Source organism: Morchella importuna, assembly GCF_003444635.1.
Source record: "Morchella importuna strain M04M26 chromosome Unknown Morimp01GS001, whole genome shotgun sequence".
Lineage (NCBI taxonomy): Eukaryota > Fungi > Ascomycota > Pezizomycetes > Pezizales > Morchellaceae > Morchella > Morchella importuna.
The window spans coordinates 3,469,468-3,483,621 of NW_025763398.1; the positions used below are offsets into that span (position 1 = coordinate 3,469,468).

At 51.8% G+C, this 14,154-nt stretch overlaps 8 protein-coding genes across 8 annotated transcripts; 7 read left to right on the forward strand and 1 right to left on the reverse strand.

Annotated features, from left to right (window-relative positions):
• Positions 1–1,126: 1,126 nt before the first annotated feature.
• On the forward strand, positions 1,127–2,754 carry LAJ45_00878 (uncharacterized protein; the record flags this gene model as incomplete). Its single annotated transcript, XM_046110477.1, has 4 exons — positions 1,127–1,275; positions 1,347–1,639; positions 1,717–2,256; positions 2,333–2,754. The coding sequence occupies 4 exons, from the start codon at positions 1,127–1,129 to the stop codon at positions 2,752–2,754; spliced, it is 1,404 nt and encodes a 467-aa protein (XP_045977170.1).
• A 683-nt stretch (positions 2,755–3,437) lies between these two features.
• LAJ45_00879 (uncharacterized protein) lies at positions 3,438–3,971 on the reverse strand (the record flags this gene model as incomplete). The annotated part of the gene is made up of 4 exons (XM_046110478.1): positions 3,438–3,499; positions 3,708–3,777; positions 3,841–3,900; positions 3,954–3,971. 4 exons carry the CDS (start codon positions 3,969–3,971, stop codon positions 3,438–3,440), a joined length of 210 nt encoding a protein of 69 aa, XP_045977171.1.
• Positions 3,972–4,759: 788 nt separating this feature from the next.
• Positions 4,760–5,938, forward strand: LAJ45_00880 (uncharacterized protein; the record flags this gene model as incomplete). The annotated part of the gene is made up of 4 exons (XM_046110479.1): positions 4,760–4,882; positions 4,954–5,002; positions 5,080–5,327; positions 5,402–5,938. 4 exons carry the CDS (start codon positions 4,760–4,762, stop codon positions 5,936–5,938), a joined length of 957 nt encoding a protein of 318 aa, XP_045977172.1.
• An 882-nt stretch (positions 5,939–6,820) lies between these two features.
• Positions 6,821–8,354, forward strand: LAJ45_00881 (uncharacterized protein; the record flags this gene model as incomplete). Its single annotated transcript, XM_046110480.1, has 9 exons — positions 6,821–6,913; positions 7,058–7,152; positions 7,230–7,368; positions 7,425–7,677; positions 7,766–7,867; positions 8,022–8,033; positions 8,086–8,132; positions 8,199–8,253; positions 8,341–8,354. 9 exons carry the CDS (start codon positions 6,821–6,823, stop codon positions 8,352–8,354), a joined length of 810 nt encoding a protein of 269 aa, XP_045977173.1.
• Positions 8,355–8,450: 96 nt separating this feature from the next.
• LAJ45_00882 (uncharacterized protein) lies at positions 8,451–8,737 on the forward strand (the record flags this gene model as incomplete). The annotated part of the gene is made up of 2 exons (XM_046110481.1): positions 8,451–8,480; positions 8,534–8,737. The coding sequence occupies 2 exons, from the start codon at positions 8,451–8,453 to the stop codon at positions 8,735–8,737; spliced, it is 234 nt and encodes a 77-aa protein (XP_045977174.1).
• Positions 8,738–9,284: 547 nt separating this feature from the next.
• Positions 9,285–10,345, forward strand: LAJ45_00883 (uncharacterized protein; the record flags this gene model as incomplete). The annotated part of the gene is made up of 3 exons (XM_046110482.1): positions 9,285–9,596; positions 9,664–10,261; positions 10,323–10,345. 3 exons carry the CDS (start codon positions 9,285–9,287, stop codon positions 10,343–10,345), a joined length of 933 nt encoding a protein of 310 aa, XP_045977175.1.
• A 1,164-nt stretch (positions 10,346–11,509) lies between these two features.
• On the forward strand, positions 11,510–12,625 carry LAJ45_00884 (uncharacterized protein; the record flags this gene model as incomplete). Its single annotated transcript, XM_046110483.1, has 2 exons — positions 11,510–12,043; positions 12,113–12,625. The coding sequence occupies 2 exons, from the start codon at positions 11,510–11,512 to the stop codon at positions 12,623–12,625; spliced, it is 1,047 nt and encodes a 348-aa protein (XP_045977176.1).
• A 327-nt stretch (positions 12,626–12,952) lies between these two features.
• On the forward strand, positions 12,953–13,717 carry LAJ45_00885 (uncharacterized protein; the record flags this gene model as incomplete). The annotated part of the gene is made up of 1 exon (XM_046110484.1): positions 12,953–13,717. One exon carries the CDS (start codon positions 12,953–12,955, stop codon positions 13,715–13,717), a length of 765 nt encoding a protein of 254 aa, XP_045977177.1.
• Positions 13,718–14,154: the final 437 nt, after the last annotated feature.

Here is a 14,154-nt window from a genome sequence, read left to right on the forward strand (position 1 = left end):
TTGTTACTAGGCGGCTGGCTAGCACCAAATTTGTTCACGGCCTGTATGCCAATGACCGATTTCACACGGTACCAGGTTATAATAGTTACACCCGGCTTACCCCTACATGTAGTATATTATATATATTAGATCTCATCTCGGGTCAATTGATTACATGTACTCCATGTAATCGTCGCACATGATGGAAGATTCCCGAAGCTGTCATCCTGACAAATATCGGGGCTGTTGAGTGATCCTCTGCAAGTAAGTGTCTGGTTTGGGTTCCCATCTGTATGTAATACCTGGGGGTGTTTCCTACAGTCGTACAGCCGCATTTGAAAAGTATTGGCACCTCCGAGCCAAACTCACGAGGCAGTCCTTTCTGCTTTTCAACCCTCATATTCGAGACAATTGCCAGAGAGAGCTGCCATGACTCTATTGCGGTCATACCTATCAATAAGTTGAGTATGCGCGAGTGCCATGGATTTTGGTGGGCTACAATTCATGAACGACTCAATATAGTAGGGTGCCAGTACTTTTCGAATGCGGCTGTACATACCCAGACAGTCTGCACTCTCCCCAATACCAGGGTTAGGGTAGCTGGCCCCACTACCTCCGCCCGCCGGACGCAGCCAAAGTGGCCGAGAAGTCGGCGAAGAAGCAGCAGTGACATTCCGCTCCAGAACGGCGACTGCAGCCGGGGGAAGGAAGGAACGAAGGGGTGCTTGTGTGTGCGCCCAGACCGGGTTGTCGCTGTGCCCGGCGATTTCGTCATCATTCGTGCTCTTACAAATCCGTTTCTGGGGTCCAAAAAAAACCCCACCACGCGAAATACTCATCCCACCACGCAGAAACCAACCCCACACCACCCACGAATAGCAGATACAAGCAAGCACTTGGATATCATATCACAATACAGTAACTTGTAGAGAAGCACAGCCATTTATAAATACCCCCCCGCATTCCCCCATAGATACACCTCCCCCCCCCCCCCCCCCCCCTTTCCCAGTATTAGAGCACTCCTCACACCAGAGCAGTGCACTACCCTTCACATACGCCCAAACTGTCAGTCACGCTCCTGCTCAAACGCCTCTCCAGCCCGGCGTCAACAAATAGACTATCAGTCCTCTCACGACACTTTTCGGCCATGGCTCCCATCGCAAAGCACTACGACTACCTCGTCATTGGCGGTGGCAGTGGCGGTCTCGCGAGTGGCCGCCGCGCTGCGGCGATGTACGGGAAGAAGGTGGGGATTATTGAGAGCGGAAGGCTGGGGGGAACGTGTGTCAATGTCGGGTTCGTATTCCAGCCCACTCATCTCTCTCTTTGATATCTCGGAGAGCAAATGAATACTAACAGCACTCCAGCTGCGTCCCCAAAAAGGTGATGTGGAACGCCGCAACCATGGCCGAGACGCTGGCCGAGTCGCACGACTACTGTTTCGACACCGAGGTGAAAGGCTTCGACTGGCCGCGCTTCAAGGCGAAGCGCGACGCCTACATCAAGCGCCTCAACGGCATCTACGAGCGCAACCTCGGCAACGACGGCGTCGACTACATCCGCGGCCGCGGCCACTTCCTGTCGCAGAACGAGGTCGAGGTGACGGACGAGAGCGGCGCAAAGACGGTCTACGGCGCGGACAAAATCTTGATTGCCACCGGTATGCATACTGCCCTTTTTCCAAGTTACTGGTGGTGAGTAGGTTGGCTGATTTGGGGGGATTTCTGTGCTGCGCAGGCGGATATCCGGTCATCCCAAAGAACGTCCCTGGCGCCGAATATGGCGTCACCTCCGACGGCTTCTTCGAGCTCGAGCAGCAGCCCAAGAAGGTTGTGCTCGTCGGCGCCGGCTACATCGCCGTCGAGCTCGCGGGCATCTTCCAGGCCCTCTCCTCCGAGACCCACCTCATGATCCGCGGCGACACCTTCCTGCGCCAGTTCGACCCCATGATACAGGAGGTCATGACCAAGCACTACGAGGAGGGCATGGGCATGAACATCCACCGCCGCTCCAAGCAGACTAAAGTGGAGAAGGACGAGGCCACGGGAAAGCTCACCATTCACTATGAGGATATCAATGGACCCGCGGTCCTGAAGGATGTGGATACGCTCATCTGGGCTATTGGAAGGGCGCCTGAGACGGGTGATTTGATGCTGGATAGGCCGGGTATTGAGACGACCGAGAAGGGGCATGTCATTGCCGATGAATTCCAGAACACTAATGTGCCGAATATCTGCTCGATCGGCGATGTATCGGGGAAGCTAGAATTGACACCTGGTTAGCCCTCCCTCCCCCCCCCCCTCCTTCTTCCTCATATAGTACCCCAAGCAGACCAGCTAACATACGCACACAGTCGCCATCGCCGCCGGCCGCCGCCTCGCCGACCGTCTCTTCGGCGGCCCCAAATTCGCCACCGCAAAGCTTGACTACGACAACGTCCCCTCTGTCGTGTTCGCCCACCCCGAGATCGGCACCATCGGTCTCAACGAGCCCGAAGCGCGCAAGAAGTTCGGCGACGCAAACATCAAGGTGTACAAGACCTCCTTCACGGCCATGTACTACGCCATGCTCGAGCACAAGGGGCCGACATCCTACAAGCTCATCTGCGAGGGCGAGAACGAGCGCGTCGTCGGCCTGCACATCATTGGCCTCGGCAGCGCGGAGATGCTGCAGGGCTTTGGCGTCGCGGTCAAGATGGGCGCGACCAAGGCGGACTTTGATTCCTGTGTGGCGATACATCCCACGAGTGCGGAGGAGCTGGTGACGTTGAGGTAGAGGGGGGGTGTTTGTAGGTTAGAGGAGTATTGGTAGAGGTAGAGTGTGAACTGAAATACACTGTTTGATATCATTGATTGTGGTTCTGGTGTTGGTTGAGGTGAAGGTATTGGTGTTGATATTGCATCTAAAGCTTAAGATCGAGACCGGAGGTGGAGTAGAAAACCGGCGCCCAATCCCAATCCCAGGAGTAGTAGTGCTAAGCTGCTGCTACCTGATCCCAGCTACGCATTAGCGGGCGATCATTGACCGAGTGATCCGAGTGATCCGCGTGATAATTCAAGCACTTGAACCTCAGGGTTTTAAAGATAATCAGAGTACATAAGCTCCGGCTTTAAAGATAACGAATAATCGATTGACACAACTCTGGATATATCCCTCAGGCGCCCCGAAAAGACCAAAAACCAGAGCATAGCTAGCATACAATAGAAAAAACAGCTGACCTCTAGCTAGCTAGCCCAGGCCCTATAATAGCGCCTACTTCTATAATAGATAAAAAAAAAAGGAATGTTTCTCCAGACTGAATTTTAAAAACTATGTCAAAACTAAAAAACAAAGCGCTCTTCCCCCATCGTCATCATACACTCGTAAAAAGGAACCCTCCCTAGCTAGCAAAGCAGCCAGTTACTCCGTATTCCCTTATTGCTCGAATTACCCGTATGTGTGTGTGGAGGGGTCCGGGGCTATTTTCCGCCTCCACTACTCGAGCCTGCTTTTGCAGCTTCTGCTTTTCTCTTTTCTTCGGCTGTGGTGAAGAGCGGTGGGTCAGTATTTTGCGCCGGAAGTTTTTTTTTACATCTTTGGTAGTTTGTAGTATTTTTTAGCTCATCAAAGAGGGGGAGTGGGAGTTTGGGAGGAGGGGGGAAAAAGGCCCTGGCTTTGGACCCTCCGTGGTGGTGGTATTGGTGTTGGTGTTGGTATTTTGGTTGTGATTTTTTTCTAAGTATAGTTACCTTCTTGCTGCTTTTGACGCATGATCTGCGCGACCTGCTCTTTGTCGCGCTGCATTTCAGAGCCCGTTTTCTGTGCGAGAAATATTAGCTTCCTCTTCTCGAATCAATCTTCTGGGAGGAGATAGAAGCGTACACCGTTCTTGCTCTTCTGGGACGAGGCGGCCTTCTGCGCCTTCAAGCGATCGCGTTCACGCTGTCGCGCCGTTAGTATCAACACCTCTAATCAATCCGGGGATGCCCTCGTACCTGATTTCCACGGGTCATGATTGCTGCTGTTGATGTGGGGGCGTTCTGTAATGAAGTCTTGTCGGAGGGAGGAAGAGGTATCGTAGGTTTCTGTGTGAGCTGTTTGGTGAGGAGGAGAGAGAGAAAGAAGAAGAGAAGAAGGCGTGGAAGAAGGAAGAAGAACTCGAGGGACGCTCACGGAAAGGGGATTTTGCCAGGTGGGCAGTGTTAGGCGGGGGGGTTAGGGTTGGGTTGGGTTGTACGTGAGGAGGCTCAGCCTCACACACAACCTTCAAAATTCAATCTGGGCCGGGCCCGGGTTCACCGATCGTGGCTCGCTAATCTGTGTCACGTGCTGCCGATTCGTTACCGGGTCGAGCGGAGGGAGTCCTAGTGCACTTTGGTGCGATTGGCAGCGGGGAGTGTGGGTGCCAATGATTATCTGGGTGGTTTTGGGTGCCTGCTCGGTGCTGGGGAGAATATGTGGGAATAGAATGGATAGAATGTGTTTGTTTGGTGCGAAGCGGGCAAAGTGTCGATAGAATCATTGACCCCTAGGTACACACCCGTACCCTAAGATAATATGTGCACCGTACCGTGATTGATCCATTGAATTCCACAGCTACGTCTGATGTCTACATTCAAGTGTCTGCAGATACTTCCAGTTCCTCTGTCTAACGCTAACTCATCTCTGATCACTTGTTCTACGGACACAAACTCTCCCCATAAATCCCCCCTTCACGCTGGCTAGTCTCTGTTTACACTTTACTTTTCGATATTTCTCAAACTAATCACAGATATACACCCCCGCCTTCTGGTTCCTGAGAATGTCACAACACTCCAGAGGCTTTGTGGCCCTGAATGTTATCCGCGGATTCAGCGTAGTGGCCTTGTGCATGGCTATAATAGCAGCCATCACACATCTAGTCAAGAGCTTCATCCAATCAAAAGTACGAGAGAAACATATTTCCACTTCCATGTTTATTTTTTCGAAATTCCCGCTTAATTTATCGTGCTGTAGTATTTCCTGTTTGACGTCCTAAACAACCTTATCCTTGCCCTCTTCTGCTGTAAGTATTGACATGCATGGTTCCGGCTCACGCCCGGGGATGCCGGTTTGCTAACAACTAATATACCGATCTCTCAGTATTCCTCCTAATCTCAGAAACACCCCTCCTGAGCACCTACTACAAGCGCCGGTGGCCCCTCTTCGGCCCCGACTCGTCCCTCGTCAGCATCGGCGTCGCCGAAGTCATCGTCGGCTTCCAGCTCCTCGGTATGGTCAACGACCAACCCCACGAGCACGGCGAGAAAGAAGACAAGCCCGCCGTCATAATCTCCTTCGACAAGATCCTCATCGCCTCCGGCGCCCTCGTCTGTGCCACCGGCGCAATAGTATTTATCGCTGTAGATATCCCCCTCTCCCCATTCTCTAACTGGCTGACATGGTTATAACCTGGTACGGGTAGAATTATGTATTCTGCAACTCCCAGACACACACAACGGCGCGCACCATCCGCGCATTCTCAAAGAAGGCCAAAGAAACCCGTAAGCCCGCCACCTTAGATCGCGTCACCGTCGACGGCGAACCCAGCATCGAGCGTCCGCAGCGCACGTTTTCCAAGGCATCGCGGGTTGCACCAGCTGGTCACGAGCTCGAGAGGGAGCCGTCGGTGCAGAATGTTGAGATGGTTAGTAGGAGGCCTTCGGTAGCATCTAGTGGCAGAGGTGCGTTTCCGTATACTACTGCGTTTACGCCGCCGCCACCACCGCCGCCGCCAAATGAGGAGAACAGGACAAGTTGGGTAGAGGGCTCGGAGGAGGCGTTCTCACAGTCGCAGTATACGGAGGTGAGGCCGACGCCGCCGCCGCCAACGCCGGCGAAGTATGGGGCGCATGGGAATCCGTATGGGTCGTCGGAGGCGGGGGAGTCGAGTTATTCGTCGAAGCCGTCGCCGTCGGAATATAAGGTGAAGGGGAATCCGTATACGAGGATTGCAGATTAGGTGCTCGATATCCTCATCCCTCTCTCCATGAGGGGGTTTCCGTAGTTTTTATCTGGAGTTTTGTAGCATAGGCTAGGGACATGACTTTTGGGGCCATTATTATTAGCAAGTGCCCTTGGGTTCTGGCGGTATCGTTATCTTTCCATAGAATAATGGAGATGTGTGTGCTTTTCTTGTTTCGGCCAAAGTATACAACTATGCCCGTGAATTGGAGATTTCAGTGCGCAATAAAAGTAGTTTCAAAATATATTTTATTATTATTTTTTCTTAGTTCTAAATATTTCAGGAAGTTAAAGGGTAACAAAAATACCAACAGGATGAGATTCGGTATGTTCCTCTTAATTCGAGGCAACGGTCCACACAGTAAAACCGCTTAAACCGCCGCCAGATACTAAAGAGACCTTCCTCCCTCTCTTGCGAGGGGAGGTAAGGTGCTTATTCTAGGCTCAAAAATACTTTTTGACTTCAACGACCATGGAGAAAAGGCACGTCAAAGCTTCGAAAGTGCCAGTGGAAACAGAAAGAGAATTATGAGCAGCGAGGAGAGGGAAACTGGTGATTTGTTATTGAATTGGATTGATGTACATGATGCTGCTGCAGTGTTAATGGGGGAAAAGAGTCGACGCCGAAGTTGACGTTGAAGTTAACGTCTTGAGGGGAGAAAAAAAAATCGTTTCCCGGGCCTTTTAAAGCAACATTCACGTGATACTTGGCGCTAGGAACATTTGGCCGCCGCCGCGCTTGGCAGAAGAAGAGGCTCTGTCGGCCTTAGATGTAGTTAGGCCTTTACGCGTTTCCCTGGCGGCATTCGAGAGCTTAGTACTTGCAACCGCCCTCACCCACAGCTTCACCAACCTTTCGATACAGCTCCAGCAAATACCAATGGATACCTCTGAGAATCTGCTCACCCACGAGGAGATATGGGACGACTCGACACTGGTCAATGCCTGGGATGAGGCTCTGAATGAATATAAGGTTGGTTGGTACCTGAGCGTTTTCTTCTTTTCCGCGGATTTGGATCTGGATTTGGATTTGCACTTTCGCGCTGAGCTTCAGATATAGTATCTGGGCGGGTTATCAAACAGGGTGGGTACAAGCTAACCATGGGCGTGCTATTAGAAATACCACAGTATCGATGCTACAGGGGAGAATAAAGCAAAGATCCTGCGCGAAGCGGAGGAGGCAGAAATGCAGGACGCGCCGAGCATGAACCAGTAAGAAGCCGCCCACCCAACGTTACAACTTATGGACATGGAGGGCTATTGCTAAGGATTTGTTGTGTTTTCTGCAGGGAAGTCATTGAGTACCAACCCTCGATTGAGGATATAGAGGACGACGCAATGGAGCACGAGGAGGCTGCTGCGCCCCATATTAAGGTTGAGGTTGAGGTTGAAACGGCCGGACAGCAGAATCAGGGAAACCATGAGCAGGTATGTATAATGACAGCCGGATAATTTACAGCAGGACAGGGAGCTGACGATATCAGGTCTCAGATACCATTACCAAGAGCACGGATGCCGAGCAACTCCCTACCAGTGCTACCACTACTACCACAACGGCCCAAGAAAAGAGTGCTACCGCCCAGGAACAGGACACTGCCGCCCAGGAACTGAGTGCCGCTGCCCAAGCCCAGAGCGAGGCACACGCACGAATACAAAGCCATCTGGATGCGCAAGCAGCTCTCCAATCAGCGCCACCACCGTTTCCGATGAAGTTTCCGGGAGACATAAAGGGTCAGGGTGAGTGTCTTGGTTTTTTTTTTTTTTTCCCTTCCCGCTCCAACTATTGCGTGTGGTTGTGTAGTCGCTGATAAGGTGAGACATGTAGATAACGAGGCGTTGAGGAATCTAATGATGTCCTGGTACTTTGCCGGTTACTACACGGGATTGTACGAGGGACAGCAGCAAGCGCAGCAGCAGCAGAATGGGGGTCAGCAGTCATAGTAGGAAGGTTCGTCATAGGTAGGTAATGTAGGTAGAGTATCTAATAATTGATAAGTATTACTTTCTCCCTATTCAAGCTCCGTTTCCAAATCATCTCGGGAAAGCGGAATAGAGCACAAAGCACGGGAAAGGATTTTAAGGAGGGAATAATTGTATTACACCCGTATCTAAGTAATTCCCGGAGCCACATAGTAACGGAGTTAGTTCTTGAATCTCAACAACCCCGCATCCCTATGGAAAAGTCTATCAATGTAGGTAAAACATACCCTGCTTTATCCATACAAATTTCTAGAGAAGTCTAGTAACGTTGTATGAAGTTATCCTCAATAATGCATACCAATCTGTGCTTCATTACTCAGAAAAACTGTTCAGGTAACTAGTCTTCCAAACTGGCCGATATACAGTCTATATTTGTTATTTGGATGGCTCTGGGTTAATTCAATCGGCCGGAACTGGAAGGGTATTCTCTGTAGTGTTGTTTCATGCAAGTATTAGACACGGCCAAAAGCAAAGGGTAAAGTCGATGCAAAGCAAATATTCTTCTGAGATACAGCTGCGGATGTACCAGGATGAAATCACAAATACTTGAAAGAAAGACGGTGATGAACCCAACCCCAACATGACTTCCTTCTCGCTAGAGCTAAGCTCCCAGGGGCACGAGACGGGTCATGTAGGGCTCAGGAGAGAGAAACGCAGGAACATTCCCAGAAAACGATCCCCGAGATCTGTGGTTGCGAAGGGACCAGGGACCGGAACCCTGTTAGCGCCCAACTCAAACGCAGTCAAGCTTTCTGATACACGCCCCCAGACGCCCCCAGACACCAACAAGACGTCGCTCCTGAACTGCGGGCCCTGACCCCACCACAACCGAGGCGCCGCTACTCTGTTTATAGAAATTTATAGAACTCCAACGGCCATTTTTGGTAACTGTGCTTGGTGAAGACAGCCAGTTACTGGTTCGGGCATTTGCAACAGATCTCTAAATGGAGAGTTCCTTGCAGGGAAGAAAGAAAAAATACTGTTGCATCTGAAAGAAGGCCTAGGCACTGTCTGCAGATGGATGACATCTCGTGTGCCCACATAATACTAAATACGGGGCTGCAGAGTTTGGAAGCTGTGAATATAAACATAAAGCTCTCTGTCACCTTTCGGTTTTCTCTTTCCTTCTTACTTTACTTACTCCTCATCCTACTTGCACTCTTTCTTTCCTGGGCCGAGTTGTTTCCTTCTTTACGTCTTTATTTGCCTTTCTCTTTATTGTACTCTTTGCGAGTCGGGACTCGACATCTTTATCTTATATTCCTCCTCTCCTCTTCCTCCTACTTTGCCTTACGTACTGCTTCCTCCGCTGAGCGGTCCTACTCCACCCATAAAGTAATTTCCCGATATCAAAAAAGCCCAATATGAGATTCACCACAGCCCTGCTGGTCTCCTCCGCCGCCGGCATATCTCTAGCCGCACACGAAGCCGTCACATTCGCCTGGGCCTCACCCGCCGAGACGACTGTCGTCCCAGCCATGGTGGAGAGCTCATCCAGCAGCTCGGCCATGATGCACGTTGCCAGCACGAGTTCAGCAGCAATGGCGCACACAGCAATGACAAGTTCTGCAATGGCCGCCGAGGCCACAAGTGCTGCTGCTATGACTACAGCTATCGGCGCATATACAGCTTCCATGGCTGCGCCAGCAGCTTCGGGTGGGCCAGCAACACACACTGTAAGTAGCTATGCATATGTGTGATATTCCCTAATACTTGAGAATTGATCATTGACCCTGTCTATAGGTTACTGTCGGCGGCACCGCAGGCTTAGTCTATGCGCCCAGCCAGATCGTAGCAGCGGTAAACGACGTGGTCCAATTCGTGTTTATGTCGCAGAACCACACAGTGACAGAGTCAACCTTTGCCCTTCCCTGCAACAAGAAGGCGGCCGACGCACCGGACTCGGGCTTCATGGCGAACCCAAACAACACTATTGTGCCAGCCCCAACATGGGAGTACACCGTGACGGGCACGGAGGCGACCTGGTGGTACTGCAAGCAGCGGACGGGCACGCACTGCGGCAAGGGAATGGTGTTTGCCATCAACCCGACCGTGGAGAAGACGTTCGACACTTTCAAGGCTGCGGCCATCATGCTGAACGGGACTGCCGCCACGACGACCGCGAGTGCCACTGCCGCCGAGACGACCGCCGCAGGGACAGTTACGCTGATTGCCTCGACGACGAGCCAGCTGACGGATGCGGTGGCAACGGCCACGGGGGGTGCTGCGCCGATCCAGACCGGGTGGAACGAGGGTGGTGCTTCGTGCCAGTGCGCGTGCTTTTGTGGGGTTGCGGCGTTCCCGCAGGGGGATGGAATTGGAGCTTATGGTGGTTATGGAGGTATTTCATCTCGTTGAGCGAGTGGTGGTTGATTGTGTATCATAGCTGATTTCTGGTGTAGGCTCTCTTCCCGCTCCTTGGTAGATGGTGGCTTGCATTTGCTTCCTCTGCTGTTGGCTAGCTAGCTAGCTAGCTTCACGTTTTTTCTTTTGCTTTTTCCTTTGTCTTTTTTCGTATTAAGACCTTCTTTGCATTTGATTATGGGCGAGACCCTTATAAAATCTAATTCTGCTTTACTATTATTCTTTTGGGACGGGCTTCTCGAAAACCTTGTCACACTGCCAGTTAGTTTAATCCTTCTTACCCAGGCCCTTTTATCATCTCCCTCCTCCTCCTCCTCATCATCACCATCATCATCCCTCCTCTTCTTATCCTTCTACTTCTTCTTAAGCGGCTTCTTGAGATTTGTGTACGTTGTGTATATATATTCCTTGGGAAGCTTTATTTATTTTCATTTGTTTTTTTATAATTGGGTCGCGGTCGATCGTGGGGAGGATAGATATGCTGGTTCGTATATAGCTAGTTTGTTTGGTATGTGGGCGTGTTTGAAGAATAAAATTGAAATGCTGTGGGCCATCGAAGTACATGTATGCTTTGATAGTTGTGATATGCATGTAGTCCCTACGTGCACCAGAGGCTGTATGGTTTATCTGTCTATAGCCACATAGTAGGCCTTTACTTTTCATTTACTGTGTGGCCCTATGTTCAACCAGAACCCCCGAGTCCCTTCGTAGTTCCTAAGAGTAACTCTAGTTTTAATAGTTGACTATGGATTCCCAATTGATCAATAGATGTCCTAGGATATAATACTTATTTATCATTGACCACTCAAGTTAAATAAACCATAGTTTGAATCGCACCACGACATTATGCTATCTCAAATTCTGGACTAGTTTTATAGATACGTAACACGCTGAAGCTCCCAATACAAGCGTTAAATCTGCGTAAAGTAACCATAACTCTTCTTCATGCACTCCTATCTGCATGGGCGTGTGGGGCCGATCAATACCTCTTTCAAATGTTACTATTTGGAATTATTAAACCCCACCAAACCTGCACGTTTTGGAAGCCGCACTCCCGACACCGCATACCAACTCTCTTTTCCTCAATATTAACATCAATATTGAAACCCGGGGCCGGGAAAACAGGGCTGCAACAAGTCTTGGCAACCCCCCCAAACCGCACCGACAGCTCCCCCAGCTCAAAGCTCAAACATAACATATCACAGCTATCCCCTACTCCCGAAACATGGCATCCCCCGACCCTTCCCCCGCCTCCGAACTCACCGCCTTCTTCCACGCCCACCGCAACACCCCCGTCTCCATCGAGTTCCACCCCCCGCACACACCCCTCCTCACCTCCGGCCTACACATCGCCATCCCCAAGACCCACCTCCTCGCCGCCTTCCCCGCCGCCTACCACACCTTCAGCACGCTCCACCCCACCACCACGCCCTGGAGCGCATCCGACGCCCGCGCCCTCCTCGACGCAACCCTCATCCTCATCCTTGTCGCCGCCGAACACACCACAGCCGTCAACACGCGGCGGCGCATCCTGCAGCTGGAGCTGAGCGAGGATGTGGTGACGCCACGCGAGGAGATGGCGCTGCTGCAGGGCGTGCTGACGAGCCATCTGGCGAAGCATAACAAGTCGCCGAGCCTGTGGGGGTATCGCCAGTGGATTGTGGAGCGCTGCGGGGTGGGTGTGTTGGGTGATGGTGGGCTGGTGGGGGAGCTGGAGGTGGTGAGGAGGAGTGGGGAGGCGCATCCGAGGAATTATTATGTGAGGAATAAAAACTCAACCCACTTTGCTCTGTGGGAGAATGGGTCGCTCATGAAGGGGTAGGGGTAGGCTTGGAGCTATGCGCGGTTTATCGTCGATAAGTTCTACTCGTGCGGTGATGGGTCTCCTTGCCCAGGCAATGATGCACCACCCCCGCCACCGCCGCCGCTGCTGCGGGAGTTGGTGGAGAGCCATGCGGCATTGTGCAGGACGCATGTGTCAGATACTAGCTTCTGGTCTTTCCTACTGTTCCTGTTCTGGAGAGCGCGGGAATCGACGTCGTCTGGTGATGATTGTGGATATATATTCAGCATCACGAAGGACGCGGCGATCTATGCGCATGATATGGCCAGAGGGCATGAGAGTGTGTGGATATTTATACGGACAGTCATTGTTGATGAAAAGCTACAACTGAAAGACGCTGAGCGGCAAGAGCTGATTGGGATGGTGGAAGGGTGGGTACAAGAGGCAGAGACTGCCGGGAATGAAGATGAAGAGCTGGTGATCGAGAAGGAGGCCTTACGGTGGATATCGAGAAGATCTACTACCGCCTCAGAGACTCCACTGGCGGCAGAGAAGTAATTAGTTATCAATATCTAGAATTATTGTTATATCTAGAACTCCTGTTAGTGCCTAAATGGCTGTTTGTCAGTAGATAAGACACCGAGTGACAGCCCATGATGCGAGACTTGGCCCAAGCACCTGCACGGCCAGAAATGGCGTTGTGCAGGTCACTCCCCTTCCCCTCCTTTCCACCACGACTTGTGTGATATCATGCGCAGCCCAAACGCCTTCTCCCACAGCCAATGAAACACCCTCCCTCTCTGCATAATATCCAATATCCAACCAACATACAGCACAAGAAAAAATACGAGCGAGAGAGAGCCCTATCAATCTGACAGCTGCACAATGTCTCACTCCTCACGCATACAAAGAGGAGCAGCAGCAGGAGGAGGGGAAACCCGCCGCGCCCTCTTCCCACAGCAGCTCTCCCGCTCCCACTCTCACTCCATCACCACTACGTCCGGCCTCTCCCTCCACCAAAACCCTCCTCCCCCGCACCTTCCCTCCCCCTCACGCACCCGTCAATTCTTCTCCACCCCGCCATCCCCGTCCACCTCCATGCCAATGCCGCCACCCACCACCAACCCCAACACCACAGCAGCATCAGCAGGAGCAGCCCCTACTACGGCAGCAGCAGCATCAGCAGCATCAGCAACAACAGCCCACGAAAAGATGTGGCACGAGATGCAACAAAAGCTCGAAGAGGTCTCCCTCTCCGGCGACCACGTCTTCGGCAGCACCCACTCAAAGTCCCTCGCAAACCTACGCACCGCCCAGGTCGAGCTCGCCCAGGCCTGGATGCGCAGCGAGGAGGACGACCTCGACAACAAACACACTGTGTTTGGCCGCCAGGCCTTTGCCCCCGCCGCTTCCGGTGGTGCTGGGGCGTCCTCGTCCGTGGCGACCGTGCAGGAGCAGGACGAGGACCTGCTGCTGGCCGGGGAGCGCAGGAGGGCGAATGATGCCCACTTTGCCAGGGTGGCCATGAGTGTGGCTGATGTGACGAGGCAGCTGGAGAATGTGGCGAGGGCTATGGCGGGCGTGGAGCTGGAGAGTAGGGGCATTTGGGCGGCGAGTAGTGACTCGGATGGGAGCTCGCTGCTGGGTTGAGTTCTTGGGGATTGTAGATATTGGTCGTTTTTTTCTTTCTTTCCTTTTGATTATTCTTTTTGTTTGCGCTATTGGTTTTTTGTGGAGTTTGGGTGAAGCTTCAAGAGCCTCTTTCTTGTTCTTGAAGAGCTTATTTTTTGTTATACACATTTACATAATAGGGCATTCACAGGACTAGACCGGACGGATTGCATAGAGCAGACCGTTGATGCGAATTGCCCGGCATTGGGCCTTTAATGATTGATATAGCTAGTAAACCCACCTCCCAGGGACCATCCTCCTCCTCCCGTTCGTTCGTTCGCACAGTTTTTTCAGCATCGCGCCGCGTCCACCAGACATTAAACCAATAAGTCATACTGCATGACATCTAAATATAACACCGATCCACAAACTAATGAGAAAGAAAGATATATGAAACGTAAATCAAGAAAGAAGAT